Genomic DNA, 16,143 nt, shown 5'->3' on the forward strand with positions numbered 1-16,143 from the left:
TCAGCTTTCATTTGACACCCAATTGGACATGATCCTATTAACTTCACATGTTGGTGATCATGGGTCCTTTTGCATGGAAAAGATCTATAACCTTTTCAGCATACTGTCTTGATTAAAGATACACTCCGGGATCTTAAGCACAACAAATTCAAAACATATTGCACAAATTGGATTTGTAACAGATCACACTAATTGCAAAATTCATATGATATCATACAAATAGCAAAATTCTTAACATATCACACAAAATGGATGACGTTGTACACAATTGGATGACATAGTACACAAAAAACGTGGACCACTTTTGGCTCGTGAGCACCACTTTAAAAACTACTGGCTGAAATTATACAAAATTAACTTACTAGCCTATAGTATACTATCTTTGATTAACTTACTAGCCTGTAGTATACTGTATTTGATGCAGTAGCCTACACACTAGTTTAGGTTGGGTCCAATGTTAAATTAGCTACGTTTCAAAAAACACATACACATTTACAAAGTTGTAGGCTAGCCTCTTAGTGCAAATATACTCACTGTGTGTTGCCGATACGCCGATGTTTTATCAGTGGAATAAATCGTTGGGACTGCATCAAGATTTAATATCAACCTCGTGGTGAAACCGAGATCAAGTTTTGTGAAGCACTCTTCTGTAAAGTGGTCGCCACATAAGCGGGAAACATCTGGAATATTCTCTCCTGAGTTGCTTGCATTGATAAACTGTAGCCACTGTTGACGTCTCTGTGGCTCCTCTGGTAAACTGTAATGAATAATTGCGTCCGATTTATTGGCGCATCCTCTAACAATGCATCTATGGATTTCCATTGCGTTATTTTCTTTAGCCAGTTATTTTCTCATGAAACAGAGCCAAAATGTTATATACTTTTTAGGTCTTAATTTTGTCGTCACCAAGGTGACAGCTGCGTTTGCACACTGACCCAGATTGTTGCTCTCTCTGCTAGCCAACTGTTAGCAACAACAACCTAGTTAGCATTGTGGCTAAGCTATCTACAGTGTTGAGTAAATAATTATTATCCGCACGTTGACTTTCCACTTTATCTCTATCTGGCTATGCCGTTTGAACAGTGGTGAATTCAGAAATATCCCTGGATATGTGTACAATCAACCACAATCAGCTACCAAAATGCTAATTCATGGATTGCTAAAATAGCTAGCAGGTTGCAACTTCTTCTGTTTTAGCATCAGAAAATGTGCACGATCGCCACCTACTGTAGTGGAGTGTTTCTACTGAACGACCATTTACTCTAGGCTATATTATTTTCCTCAAATGTATTAATATATAAAATGTATATTGAATTGATTGGTTTGATTGTTCTAAACACGTACACAGTTCCATAATTTTAAAATGTTAAAAGATTAGTAAAAGACGTTCCATATGTTTCCACTGTGTCTGTGGTCCATTCACATTGCCAAGAAAGTTCGCCCATTCCACATTTACACATATATTTTCAAATGAACATAATACAATTTAAAGGTGTACTATTATTGCCTTCCGAAACGGATATGATCAAATAAAGACAGTAGCTAGCTAGCATCAAAGGGAAATTAAACAAACTCTGTGCTAGCATAGCTCCAGTTCTCTAGTGTTTTGCTGTTTCACAATGTGTAAATAAAGCTTTATAATTTTGTAGGAAATGACAATGCGCATGCCAGTACACCAGCTGTGAATTGGTTTTACGTGAATTGTATCGGGAGAAATTAGCCCGTTATTCTTTCTCAATATTGTTCATACAACAGTAAGCGACAACACATCACCACGGGGCGAAAAGAAGATCTGAGCTGTAAAAAACGATGCCTAAGAATAAAGGTAAAGTGTTAGAATTGCCGTCTTTTCCCGGAATGTGTGGCTATCTGTGTCCGGCATCTCTGATTAACGTTAGCTACACGTAGTGAAAACGTGACACAAATGAATTAAAGACTACTAGTTTAGCTAGCTAACCAGCATAATGTCAAGTTAACAACTAACTAGCTAGAGTTCATGTTCAGAAGTCATGTTACGTACAAGCTAGCTAAGTGAAGTTTACAGCAGCCAGCTCGCAATATTGTCTTTTTTGTTTGTTAAATTTTACTGTGGGAAGTGGCTCAAATTAATATAATTCTGTCGTTTAGCTAGCTAGCCGGTTTGCTAGCCAATCACGGTACTAACACCGGCATTTTGATGGTAGATAACGTTATTTACTCAGTGTACAACAAACCCATTCACACCACAGTCAACTAGCTAGTTACATTTGCCAGAAGAAATTTAACAAGAAGGTTTCAAGTACTGGCTGTAGTAACGTTAGGAGATATGGCATATCTGCGCTCTGTATTCCTGTAAAACATAGTCACATGTTCCTCTTGTAGATTGTGATGATACAGGGAGAGAGGAATGTGGGGTTCACATCACACCCTAAAATAGTATTTAGGTTAGCTAGCTATTGGGCTCGATAATCACAGGTCAAGTGGAAACTCAAACGCTTTACCTTACATAGCTACTGTAGTTAAAAACACTTACAGTGCCATTAGAAAGTATTGTAACGATCCTGGGTTTATAAGCGCGGATATCGACTCTGCCACGCGAGCATGCTTTTGGGGCACAGTCGATGGCGCGCTGGACTTCGGGCTAGAAGGTTGAGGGTTTGAGACCTGCCCCCTGGCTGTTTCATTACATTGGTTCAGAAGTGAACCGACCTTGCACCCACGAACATGCTTGGCCGTTGAGCGCGTTCCTGTAAAACGCTGAGTTGTAAACTAGCGCGAGGACGCGCTCTCTGCCTGTTTCATTACAGTATTTATACCTCTTGACTTATTCCACATTTTGTTGTTACAGCCTGAATTCAAAATTGATTAAATGTAACTTTTTTTCTCTCTCACCATCTACACACAATACCCCATAATGACAAAGTGAAAACATGTTATTATAAATATTTGCAAATGTATTGAAATTGTTGTTACAGCCTGAATAATTTAAAAAATAATGTGAGATTACAGCTGTGAGTCTTTCTGGGTTAGTCTCTGAGTTTAGCACTCCAGGATTGTACAATATTTGCACATTATTCTTTAAAAAATTCTTCAAGCTCGGTCAAGTTGGTTTTTGAGCATTGCTAGACAGCCATTTTCAAGTCTTGCCATAGATTTTCAAGCTGATAAAAATAATAATAATAATAATAATAATAATAAAAAAATAAAAAAAGGTAACTAGGCCACTCAGAAACATTCAATGTCGTCTTGGTAAGCAACTCCAGTGTACATTTGGCTTTGTATTTTAGGTTATTGTCCTGCTGAAAAGTGAATTTGTCTCCCAGTGTCTGTTGGAAAGCAGACTGAACCATGTTATGTTCACATAATTCACATATAGAAAGACAGTATTGTGGAATAACTACAATGTTGTTGATCCATCCTCAGTTTCTTCTATCACAGCCATTAAACTCTGTGACTGTTTTAAAGTCACCATTGGCCTCATGGTGAAATCCCTGAGCAGTTTCCTTCCTCTCCGGCAACTGAGTTAGGAAGGACACCTGTATATTTGTAGTGACTGGGTGTATTGATACACCATCCAAAGTGTAATTAATAACTATACCATGCTCAAAGGGATATGCAATAGGTGCCCTTTGTGAGGCATTGGAAAACCTCCCTGGTCTTTGTGGTTGAATCTATGTTTGAAATTCACTGCTCGACTGAGGGACCTTACAATTATCTGTATGTGTGGGGTACAGAGATTAATAACTTTATCTTCCTGATTCCTGCTTACAAGCAAATACTCAAACAGGAAGTACCAGTGACACACTCAATTCGTAAGGACTGTTTTGCTAGCAGAGACTGGAATATGTTCCGGGATTCATCCAATGGCATTGAGGAGTTTACCACATCAGTCACCAGCTTTATTAATAAGTGCATTGACGACGTCGTCCCCGCAGTGACCGTACGTACATATCCCATCCAGAAGGCATGGATTACAGGCGACATCTGCACTGAGCTAAAGGCTAGTGCTGCCGCTTTCAAGGAGCGGGACACTAACCTGGACGCTTATAAGAAATCCTGCTACGCCCTCCGACGAACCATCAAACAGGCAAAGCGTCAATACAGGACTAAGATCGAATCCTACTACACCGGCTCTGACGCTCGTCAGATGTGGCAGGGCTTGCAAACTATTACGGATTACAAAGGGAAACCCAGCCACGAGCTGCCCAGTGACACAAGCATACCAGACGAGCGAAATGCCTTCTATGCTCTCTTCGAGGCAAGCAACACTGAACCATGCGTGAGAGCACCGGCTGTTCCGGACTACTGTGTGATCACGCTCTCCGTAACCGATGTGATTAAGATCTTTAAACAGGTTAACATTCACAAAGCTGCTGGGACAGACAGATTACCAGGAGGCATACTCGGAGCACGCGCTGACCAGCTGGCAAGTGTCTTCACTGACATCTCCCTGACCCAGTCTGTAATACCTACATGTTTGAAGCAGACCACCATAGTCCCTTGTACCCAAGAAAGCGAAGGTAACCTGTCTAAATGACTAGCGCCCCGTAGCACTCACATCTGTAGCCATGAAATGCTTTGAAAGGCTGGTCATGGCTCACATTTACATTTACATTTACACCATCATCCCAGACACCCTGGACCCACTCCAATTTGCGTACTGCCCCAACATATCCAGAGATGATACAATCTCTATTGCACTCCACACTGCCCTTTCCCACTTGGACAAAATGAACACCTACATGAGAATGCTGTTTATTGACCACAGCTCAGTGTTCAACAACAACAGTGTCCTCGAAGCTCATCACTAAGCTAAGGTCCCTGGGACTGAACAACTCCCTCTGCAACTGGATCCTGGACTTTCTGATGGGCCGCCCCCAGGTAGTGAGCATAGCCAACAACACGGGGGGCACCTCAGAGATGCGCGCTTAGTCCCCTCCTGTTCTCCCTGTTCACCAACAACTGTGTGGCCGCGCACGACTCCCAACACCACCATTAAGTTTGCTGACGACACATTGGTGTTAGGCCTGATCACTGACGACGATGACACAGCCTATAGGGAGGAGGTCAGAGACCTGGCAGTGTGGTGCCAGGACAACAACTTCTCCCTCAACGCCAGTAAGACAAAGGAGCTGATCCTGGACTACAGGAAATGGATGGCCAAGCATGCCCCCATTCACATCGACTGGGCTGTAGTGGAGTGTGTTGAGCGCTTCAAGATCCTCGGTGTCCACATCACTAACGATCTATCATGGTCCAAACACACCAACACAGTCGTGAAGAGGGCACGACAACGCCTCTTCCCCCTCAGGAGGCTGAAAAAATTTGTCATGGGCCCTCAGTTCGACGGCTGCACTATCGAGAGCATCTTGACTGGCTGCATCACTGCTTGGTATGGCAACTGCTTGGCTTCCGACCGCAAGGTGCTAAAGAGGGTTGTGCGTATGGCCCAGTACATCACTGTTTTTGAGCTCCCTGCCATCCAGGACCTCTATACCAGGTGGTGTTAGAGGAAGGCACAAAACATTGTCAGACTCCAGCCACCCAAGCCAGAGCCTGTTCTCCCTGCTACTGCACGGCAAGTGTGGTAGAAATATTTAACTCAAAAGTATCTCTCAAAAAACCAGAGCTTGTGAATTCAGAATATACTTTATTAAAGCGTAACAAAGCCGAGCTGGTCCATGGAGCAACTGCTTGCCCTGACCCGGAGCTCTCCTTTTATACAGACACAAGTCATGCTTATACAACCTACACAGTTACTACATTATATGTACATCACTGATTAACATCCTTCGGTGTCACATGTTGTTTACTCACGAGTGCTACGTGCTCTTCTCTAAATGGGGCCTCTGTCACTTACAGTGGGGAAAAAAAGTATTTAGTCAGCCACCAATTGTGCAAGTTCTCCCACTTAAAAAGATGAGAGAGGCCTGTAATTTTCATCATAGGTACACGTCAACTATGACAGACAAAATGAGGAAAAACCCCCCAGAAAATCACATTGTAGGATCTTTAATTAATTTATTTGCAAATTATGGTGGAAAATAAGTATTTGGTCAATAACAAAAGTTTCTCAATACTTTGTTATATACCCTTTGTTGGCAATGACACAGGTCAAATGTTTTCTGTAAGTCTTCATAAGGTTTTCACACTGTTGCTGGTATTTTGGCCCATTCCTCCATGCAGATCTCCTCTAGAGCAGTGATGTTTTGGGGCTGTCGCTGGGCAACATGGACTTTCAACTCCCTCCAAAGATTTTCTATGGGGTTGAGATCTGGAGACTGGCTAGGCCACTCCAGGACCTTGAAATGCTTCTTACGAAGCCACTCCTTCGTTGCCCGGGCGGTGTGTTTTGGATCATTGTCATGCTGAAAGACCCAGCCACGTTTCATCTTCAATGCCCTTGCTGATGGAAGGAGGTTTTCACTCAAAATCTCACGATACATGGCCCCATTCATTCTTTCCTTTACACGGATCAGTCGTCCTGGTCCCTTTGCAGAAAACAGCCCCAAAGCATGATGTTTCCACCCCCATGCTTCACAGTAGGTATGGTGTTCTTTGGATGCAACTCAGCATTCTTTGTCCTCCGAACACGACGAGTTGAGTTTTTACCAAAAAGTTATATTTTCGTTTCATCTGACCATATGACATTCTCCCAATCCTCTTCTGGATCATCCAAATGCACTCTAGCAAACTTCAGACGGGCCTGGACATGTACTGGCTTAAGCAGGGGGACACGTCTGGCACTGCAGGATTTGAGTCCCTGGCGGCGTAGTGTGTTACTGATGGTAGGCTTTGTTACTTTTGTCCCAGCTCTCTGCAGGTCATTCACTAGGTCCCCCCGTGTGGTTCTGGGATTTTTGCTCACCGTTCTTGTGATCATTTTGACCCCACGGGGTGAGATCTTGCGTGGAGCCCCAGATCGAGGGAGATTATCAGTGGTCTTGTATGTCTTCCATTTCCTAATAATTGCTCCCACAGTTGATTTCTTCAAACCAAGCTGCTTACCTATTGCAGATTCAGTCTTCCCAGCCTGGTGCAGGTCTACAATTTTGTTTCTGGTGTCCTTTGACAGCTCTTTGGTCTTGGCCATAGTGGAGTTTGGAGTGTGACTGTTTGAGGTTGTGGACAGGTGTCTTTTATACTGATAACAAGTTCAAACAGGTGCCATTAATACAGGTAACGAGTGGAGGACAGAGGAGCCTCTTAAAGAAGAAGTTAAAGGTCTGTGAGAGCCAGAAATCTTGCTTGTTTGTAGGTGACCAAATACTTATTTCCCACCATAATTTGCAAATAAATTCATAAAAATCCTACAATGTGATTTTCTGGGAAAAAAATTCTCAATTTGTCTGTCATAGTTGACGTGTACCTATGATGAAAATTACAGGCCTCTCTCATCTTTTTAAGTGGGAGAACTTGCACAATTGGTGGCTGACTAAATACTTTTTTCCCCCACTGTATCTCATTATATTGGTGGCGTGACTCAAGAAATTATATACATACGTACGTTAAAGAACAATCACACTCTGTATTGACTATATTCACTATCCAGGCATGCATCTGGAGTACAAAGTATCAATCATGTTCATTCTGTTTTACCCTTATCATTTCATAACACATTATAAAACATATCAATTAATACTTAAACATGGTTTACACATGTCATGTCCATGACATACATTTAAGCCTTACCCAACAGCCATCCTCCAAGGACCCTGAGCCACTATGGTTTTTCCTTGTGACTATGTGCATGTGGCTATGTGTGTCAGGTCATAAGCACAAACAAGTGATAACACTAGTTCCATTGTTACTCCAATCTCCACACAGTTACAACAAGAAGTTTTATCTCCGTCACATGTCATTGACATACCCAGACCAGCTGCGGGGAGTTAGAGGGAACCATTCTTTATCAGAAGCACAGCATTTGCACTAAAGAAATGTCTCTGCTCTGTTTTAACCCTTTAATTGGTTCTTAATCCATACACATTTAAAACAGGGTTCTTCATTTCTGGTCCTGGAGGGCCGAAACACTTCTGTTTTTTTATTTCTACCTGGTAGTTTATTGCACTCACCTGGTGTCCCAGGTCTGAATTAGCCCCTGATTAGAAGGAGAGGATGAAAAACAGATGTGTCTCGGCCCTCCAGGACAGGAATTGAAGAACCCTGATTTAAGGCATATAGGCGTTTCATTCTACAACATATGTACTAGAAAATCATCCATACAAGTGGTAGCGATGCACCAACTCTGGAACCAACAGGACCCTAAACAGCTTCTACCCCAAGCCATAATACTTCTAAAAAAGACTGCTAAATAGCTAATCAAATGGCTACCCGGACTACCTGCATTGACCCTTTTTTGCACTAACTTTCTTGCACTGACTATGGACTAACACTGGACTCTACCCACACACTCTCACATACTTACACTGACACCCCAACACACACATACACTAGATACGCCCACACACACACATACTGATGCGACACACTCACACACACTTTCACACTCACCACACGCTGCTGCTACTGTCTTATCTATCCTGTTGCCTAGTCACTTTACCTCTACATACAGTGCCTTCGGAAAGTTTTCAGACCCCTTGACTTTTTCCACATTTTGTTACGTTACAACCTTATTCTGAAATTGATTAAATAAAAATAAAAACCTACACACAATAGCCCATAATGACAAAGCAAAAACAGTTTTGTATTTTTTTTTGCAAATCTATAAAATAATAATAAATTGAGCTCATGTGCATCCTGTTTCCATTGATCATCCTTGATTTTTCTACAACTTGATTGGAGTCCACCTGTGGTAAATTGAATTGATTGGACATGATTTGGAAAGGCACACACCTGTCTAAGGTGTGTGTGTATATATATATACTGCTCAAAAAAATAAAGGGAACACTAAAATAACACATCCTAGATCTGAATGAATGAAATAATCTTATTAAATACTTTTTTCTTTACATAGTTGAATGTGCTGACAACAATCACACAAAAATGATCAATGGAAATCTAATTTATCAACCCATGGAGGTCTGGATTTGGAGTCACCCTCAAAATTAAAGTGGAAAACCACACTACAGGCTGATCCAACTTTGATGTAATGTCCTTAAAACAAGTCAAAATGAGGCTCAGTAGTGTGTGTGGCCTCCACGTGCCTGTATGACCCCCCTACAACGCCTGGGCATGCTCCTGATGAGGTGGCGGATGGTCTCCTGAGGGATCTCCTCCCAGACCTGGACTAAAGCATCCGCCAACTCCTGGACAGTCTGTGGTGCAACGTGGCGTTGGTGGATGGAGCGAGACATGATGTCCCAGATGTGCTCAATTGGATTCAGGTCTGGGGAACGGGCGGTCCATAGCATCAATGCCTTCCTCTTGCAGGAACTGCTGACACACTCCAGCCACATGAGGTCTAGCATTGTCTTGCATTAGGAGGAACCCAGGGCCAACCGCACCAGCATATGGTCTCACAAGGGGTCTGAGGATCTCATCTCGGTACCTAATGGCAGTCAGGCTACCTCTGGCGAGCACATGGAGGGCTGTGCGGCCCCCCAAAGAAATGCCACCCCACACCATGACTGACCCACCGCCAAACAGGTCATGCTGGAGGATGTTGCAGGCAGCAGAACGTTCTCCACGGTGTCTCCAGACTCTGTCACGTGCTCAGTGTGAACCTGCTTTCATCTGTGAAGAGCACAGGGCGCCAGTGGCGAATTTGCCAATCTTGGTGTTCTCTGGGAAATGCCAAACGTCCTACACGGTGTTGGGCTGTAAGCACAACCCCCACCTGTGGACGTCGGGCCCTCATACCACCCTCATAGAGTCTGTTTCTGACCGTTTGAGCAGACACATGCACATTTGTGGCCTGCTGGAGGTCATTTTGCAGGGCTCTGGCAGTGCTCCTCCTGCTCCTCCTTGCACAAAGGCGGAAGTAGCAGTCCTGCTGCTGGGTTGTTGCCCTCCTACGGCCTCCTCCACGTCTCCTGATGTACTGGCCTGTCTCCTGTTAGCGCCTCCATGCTCTGGACACTACGCTGACAGACACAGCAAACCTTCTTGCCACAGCTCGCATTGATGTGCCATCCTGGATGAGCTGCACTACCTGAGCCACTTGTGTGGGTTGTAGACTCCGTCTCATGCTACCACTAGAGTGAAAGCACCGCCAGCATTCAAAAGTGACCAAAACATCAGCCAGGAAGCATAGGAACTGAGAAGTGGTCTGTGGTCACCACCTGCAAAAACAGTCCTTTATTGGGGGTGTCTTGCTAATTGCCTATAATTTCCACCTGTTGTCTATTCCATTTGCACAACAGCATGTGAAATGTATTGTCAATCAGTGTTGCTTCCTAAGTGGACAGTTTGATTTCACAGAAGTGTGATTGACTTGGAGTTACATTGTGTTGTTTAAGTGTTCCCTTTAAAAAAATTTGAGCAGTGTATGTATATATATATATACACTGCTCAAACAAAAATAAAGGGAACACTTAAACAACACATCCTAGATCTGAATGAATGAAATAATCTTATTAAATACTTTTTTCTTTACATAGTTGAATGTGCTGACAACAAAATCACACAAAAATTATCAATGGAAATCAAATTTATCAACCCATGGAGGTCTGGATTTGGAGTCACCCTCAAAATTAAAGTGGAAAACCACACTACAGGCTGATCCAACTTTGATGTAATGTCCTTAAAACAAGTAAAAATGAGGCTCAGTAGTGTGTGTGGCCTCCACGTGCCTGTATGACCTCCCTACAACGCCTGGGCATGCTCCTGATGAGGTGGCGGATGGTCTCCTGAGGGATCTCTTCCCAGACCTGGACTAAAGCATCCGCCAACTCTTGGACAGTCTGTGGTGCAACATGGCGTTGGTGGATGGAGCGAGACATGATGTCCCAGATGTGCTCAATTGGATTCAGGTCTGGGGAACGGGCGGTCCATAGCATCAATGCCTTCCTCTTGCAGGAACTGCTGACACACTCCAGCCACATGAGGTCTAGCATTGTCTTGCATTAGGAGGAACCCAGGGCCAACCGCACCAGCATATGGTCTCACAAGGGGTCTGAGGATCTCATCTCAGTACCTAATGGCAGTCAGGCTACCTCTGGCGAGCACATGGAGGGCTGTGCGGCCCCCCAAAGAAATGCCACCCCACACCATGACTGACCCACCGCCAAACAGGTCATGCTGGAGGATGTTGCAGGCAGCAGAACGTTCTCCACGGTGTCTCCAGACTCTGTCACGTGCTCAGTGTGAACCTGCTTTCATCTGTGAAGAGCACAGGGCGCCAGTGGCGAATTTGCCAATCTTGGTGTTCTCTGGGAAATGCCAAACGTCCTACACGGTGTTGGGCTGTAAGCACAACCCCCACCTGTGGACGTCGGGCCCTCATACCACCCTCATAGAGTCTGTTTCTGACCGTTTGAGCAGACACATGCACATTTGTGGCCTGCTGGAGGTCATTTTGCAGGGCTCTGGCAGTGCTCCTCCTGCTCCTCCTTGCACAAAGGCGGAAGTAGCAGTCCTGCTGCTGGGTTGTTGCCCTCCTACGGCCTCCTCCACGTCTCCTGATGTACTGGCCTGTCTCCTGTTAGCGCCTCCATGCTCTGGACACTACGCTGACAGACACAGCAAACCTTCTTGCCACAGCTCGCATTGATGTGCCATCCTGGATGAACTGCACTACCTGAGCCACTTGTGTGGGTTGTAGACTCTGTCTCATGCTACCACTAGAGTGAAAGCACCGCCACCATTCAAAAGTGACCAAAACATCAGCCAGGAAGCATAGGAACTGAGAAGTGGTCTGTGGTCACCAGCTGCAGAACCACTTCTTTATTGGGGGTGTCTTGCTAATTGCCTATAATTTCCACCTGTTGTCTATTCCATTTGCACAACAGCATGTGAAATGTATTGTCAATCAGTGTTGCTTCCTAAGTGGACAGTTTGATTTCACAGAAGTGTGATTGACTTGGAGTTACATTGTGTTGTTTAAGTGTTCCCTTAATTTTTTTGAGCAGTGTATATATGTGTGTGTGTGTGTGTGTGTGTGTGTGTGTGTGTGTGTATATATATATATATATATATATGTATGTTTTTCAGCGGCAGGGACTGGGAGACTAGTTAGGATTGAGGGAAAGATGAACAGAGCAAAGTATAGAGAGATCATTAATGAAAACCTGCTCCAGAGCGCTCAGGACCTCAGACTGGGGCGAAGGATCACCTTCCAACAGGACAACTACCCTAAGCACACAGCCAAGACAACGCAGGAGTGGCTTCGGGACAAGTCTCTGAATGTCCTTGAGTGGCCCAGCCAGAGCCCGGAATTGAACCCGATCAAACATCTCTGGAGAGACCTGAAAATAGTTGTGCAGCAACGCTCCCCATCCAACCTGACAGAGCTTGAGAGGATCTGCAGAGAAGAATGGGAGAAACTCCCCAAATACAGGCGTGCCAAGCTTGTAGCGTCATACCCAAGACGACTCTGCTGTAATCGCTGCCAAAGGTGCTTCAACAAAGTACTGAGATAAGGGTCTGAATACTTTATTTTTTATAAATTAGCAAAACATTCTAAAAACCTGTTTTTGCTTTGTCATTATGGGGTATTGATGAGGAAAACATTTTTAAAAAACTTAACAAAATGTGGAAAAAAATCAAGGGGTCTGAATACTTTCCGAAGGCACTGTATATGTACAGTACATAGCTACCTCAATTACCTCGTACCTCTGCACATCGACTCAGTACTGGTACTCCCTGTATATAGCCATGTTATTTTCTACTCCCTGTATATAGCCATGTTATTTTATACTTCCTGTATATAGCCATGTTATTTTTACTCTTTATTTGTTATTCACTGTATTTATTCCTCATGCCACTATTTCTAGTTTATATATTTAACTCTGTACTGTTGAGGTTGAATACTTACCGACTCAAGACCTTCCAGCTTTTCATGTTTAAATCATTTGTAAACATTTCTACAAACATCATTCCACTTTGAGATTATGGGTTATTGTGTGTAGGCCAGTGACACACAATCTCAAATTAATGCTTTTTAAAATTCAGGCTGTAACACAACAAAATGTGGAAAAAGTCAAGGGGTGTGAATACATTCTAAAAGCACTTTATACAGTCTGGGTGAGAGTGTCTGCTAAATGACTAAAAGTGGTCTAATATGACTGAATTTCTTTCTCTCTTTCCCAGGTAAGGGAGGAAAGAATCGTAGACGTGGAAAGAATGAGAACGAGTCCGAGAAGAGAGAGCTGGTGTTCAAAGAGGACGGGCAGGGTGAGTGCAGGGGTCTCTGCCAGGGCTTGTGTGAGGTGCAGGTTTTTGCTCCAGCAAAGCAGTAACATGGCTGATTTAAACTAACCAGGTCTTTGTTGAAGACTATGATTGGTTGATTAGTTGGTGTGCTACTGCTTTGGCTAGAGAAAAAGCCTGCACCCACACCAGCTCTAAAATAAGACTCCTTTTAATGTTGTAAAATAAGAACTGCCAGTCTCTTCCCTGTGTAGAATACCTAAACTGCTCCTAACAGTGCTCTAGCTAGAATGTGCAGCTCCATTTTGTCCAGGGTTCTGGAATGCAGATAGAAATAGAGCGCTGTTTTAGAGCAGACGTATTGTATTGAAGGTGTAGGCATTCAAACATAATGATCAGCGTGGCCATATTCAGTGAGGGCAGTGTCCCCCTCTCTCCTGTGCTGTAGAGTACATACTGTATGTAGGTGTGTCCCTCTCCTGTGATGTTGAGTCTCTCTCTCTCCTGTAGAGTATGCCCAGGTGATTAAGATGTTGGGTAATGGGAGGTTGGAAGCCATGTGTTTTGACGGAGTGAAGCGGCTCTGCCACATCCGAGGAAAACTCAGGAAAAAGGTCATACACACACACTCACACACTGATACACAGAGGAAAACCTGACTGATGCTGACTCAAAGCTTTTTTCACTATGGACTGTCAACTGTTACACTGTTACGGTCTGTAGTGGCTCTAATGAATTTAATTATATTAACCAAACCTATAGATTGTTATCCATTCATCTGATTAATTCCTCATAAAAGCATTCTTATGATGTGGTTTCTCTCCTCTCTTCTTTCAGGTGTGGATTAACACATCAGATATCGTCCTGGTGGGATTGAGAGATTACCAGGTAGATGACCAGCAACATACCACTGCTGTTGTTGTAGAGGGTGTCTGCATTTTTGTCAATATCATAAAAATAGGTTTGGGTTTCTCTCTCTCCCCTATAGGACAACAAAGCTGATGTGATCCTGAAGTACAATGCAGACGAGGCCAGAAGTCTGAAGGCTTACGGAGAACTGCCAGAGCACGGTGAGTACCAGGAAGAGTAGCTGTCCCTACGGTAACAGCTAATGGGGTTCGTATAGTGGTCATGTAGGAGAGGCGATGTGGAAAGGAAGCTAGTTGAAATTATTGAGGCACACAGCCCATGATAACCACCGCTGACCTCTCTTTCTTGCCCAATCCCTGGGTTTGTTTTCACTTTCTTGTTCTCTCTCTGACTCCTCCTCTTCCTGTGTCCTCCCTCTCTTAGCCAAGATCAATGAAACAGACACCTTTGGTCCCGGGGACGATGAAGACATCCAGTTCGATGACATCGCAGATGATGACGAGGACATAGATGATGTAAGTGTTAAATCTATATTTGTATTGTTTTCTGGAAGATTAAACTTAGAAGTGTGTTTTTAATTCCGTCTCATTCTGTTTTCTCCTTTCCCCTCTCTTTCTTCAGATCTAAGGACCTTCTACCAGAGGGGATGGTGCGATTTTCCCCTCTGCGCCGAAAATCAACACATCCGAAAATCAACACAGTACTTCTGTACCCCGCACACATACACACCACATTTCAAGGAGGTTGACCCTCCCACTTTCTCATTGATACCATGACTGCAGCTGCTCACAATCTCTTACGTTATCTTTTTAATGTATTTATATCGATTTCACACAGAGTGGAAATTACTTACAAGTACAGAATCTCTGGATTTGCAATAAAAAGATAAACCATTTTATGTTTGGTCTTGCGGTCTGTATCATAGTAGTTGAAAGTTAACATCACTCTTTATATTAGTTTAGATAGGATTTTTATTGATTACGAAACACTAATTACTCCTGAAGTTGCCTCTGTATCCTTTGGAATGTTAATTTGTTTAATTCTATATTGTATTCCGAAGACATTTTGCAATTACAGAATGATTTGTTTGTATTGATCAATGCCTAAATGAAGGCTATACCCCCCCCATTCTGTTTTTCAACAGTGTCTGCATTTTTCTATTGTTTCCCCATGTGTGTTTGTCTGTTGGGTTTATGTTTTGATCCCACTACCAGAGGGATGTCACAAAGCATCACTCAGTTTAAGCAAGGTCATTAAAAAAATGTCCTAAGCTATTCTTGAATATGGGTTGTCTCATCAATTATACCATGCCTATTTCTAGAAAATATGAACTTATTTTAGAATGTTAAGGAATATTATTTGTCTGGTATCTCCTTGGTCCTGCTTTGTGACAAACCCCCGTCTGTCAGAGAAAAAAGCTAACTGCTACCTAGCCTGGTGCTCCCGTCTTGTGCAGGTTGGAATTTATTGTCATGAATCTTGTCATGGAGGCAGTGGTCTCTAACTGGAACAGCCACAAAATCATAACCCTAATGCCTGACCCAAACTTCCAATTAAGACCAAAAAGCACAGTTTTGTTTTCATACATTTTACGATATAGCCAATTTTTACTTTGCAGTTGGTTCATCTAGCGCAGGGATGGGAAACTCCAGTCCTCGGGGGCTGGAGTAGTGTCACACTTTTCCCCATCCTTAGCAAACACAGCTGATTAAACTAATTGCATTCTAAACTGAAGATCATGATTAGTTGATTATTGGAGTCAGGTATGTTAGCTGGGGCAAAGGTGTGACACCAATCAGGCCCCTGAGGACTGGAGTTGCCTATCCATGATCTAGTGGAAATTGCTCAGTTCTACCTCCCAGGGCAAGATTCGTGACAATCAATGTCAACCTGTGTCTGTTGCTGCCCTAGTCAATTCCTCTGTTCCTTTACTGTAATGTCTAAGATGTCATGTAAGACCTCACATCTATTGAGGAGTTGGCTACAACACATATAGTATATGGGACCAGGCTAGCTAAAGATCAC

The 16,143-nt window shown here is 43.3% G+C and overlaps 1 protein-coding gene across 1 annotated transcript; it reads left to right on the forward strand.

The window, feature by feature from the left end:
- The first annotated feature begins 1,636 nt into the window (after positions 1-1,636).
- On the forward strand, positions 1,637-15,016 carry LOC121549803 (eukaryotic translation initiation factor 1A, X-chromosomal). Its single transcript, XM_041861694.2, has 7 exons — positions 1,637-1,825; positions 13,189-13,272; positions 13,759-13,862; positions 14,086-14,136; positions 14,237-14,318; positions 14,542-14,633; positions 14,740-15,016. Exons 1-7 carry the CDS (start codon positions 1,810-1,812, stop codon positions 14,743-14,745), a joined length of 435 nt encoding a protein of 144 aa, XP_041717628.1. The 5' UTR covers positions 1,637-1,809; the 3' UTR covers positions 14,746-15,016.
- Positions 15,017-16,143: the final 1,127 nt, after the last annotated feature.

This window comes from Coregonus clupeaformis, chromosome 34 (assembly GCF_020615455.1).
Source record: "Coregonus clupeaformis isolate EN_2021a chromosome 34, ASM2061545v1, whole genome shotgun sequence".
Classification (NCBI taxonomy): Eukaryota; Metazoa; Chordata; class Actinopteri; order Salmoniformes; family Salmonidae; genus Coregonus; species Coregonus clupeaformis.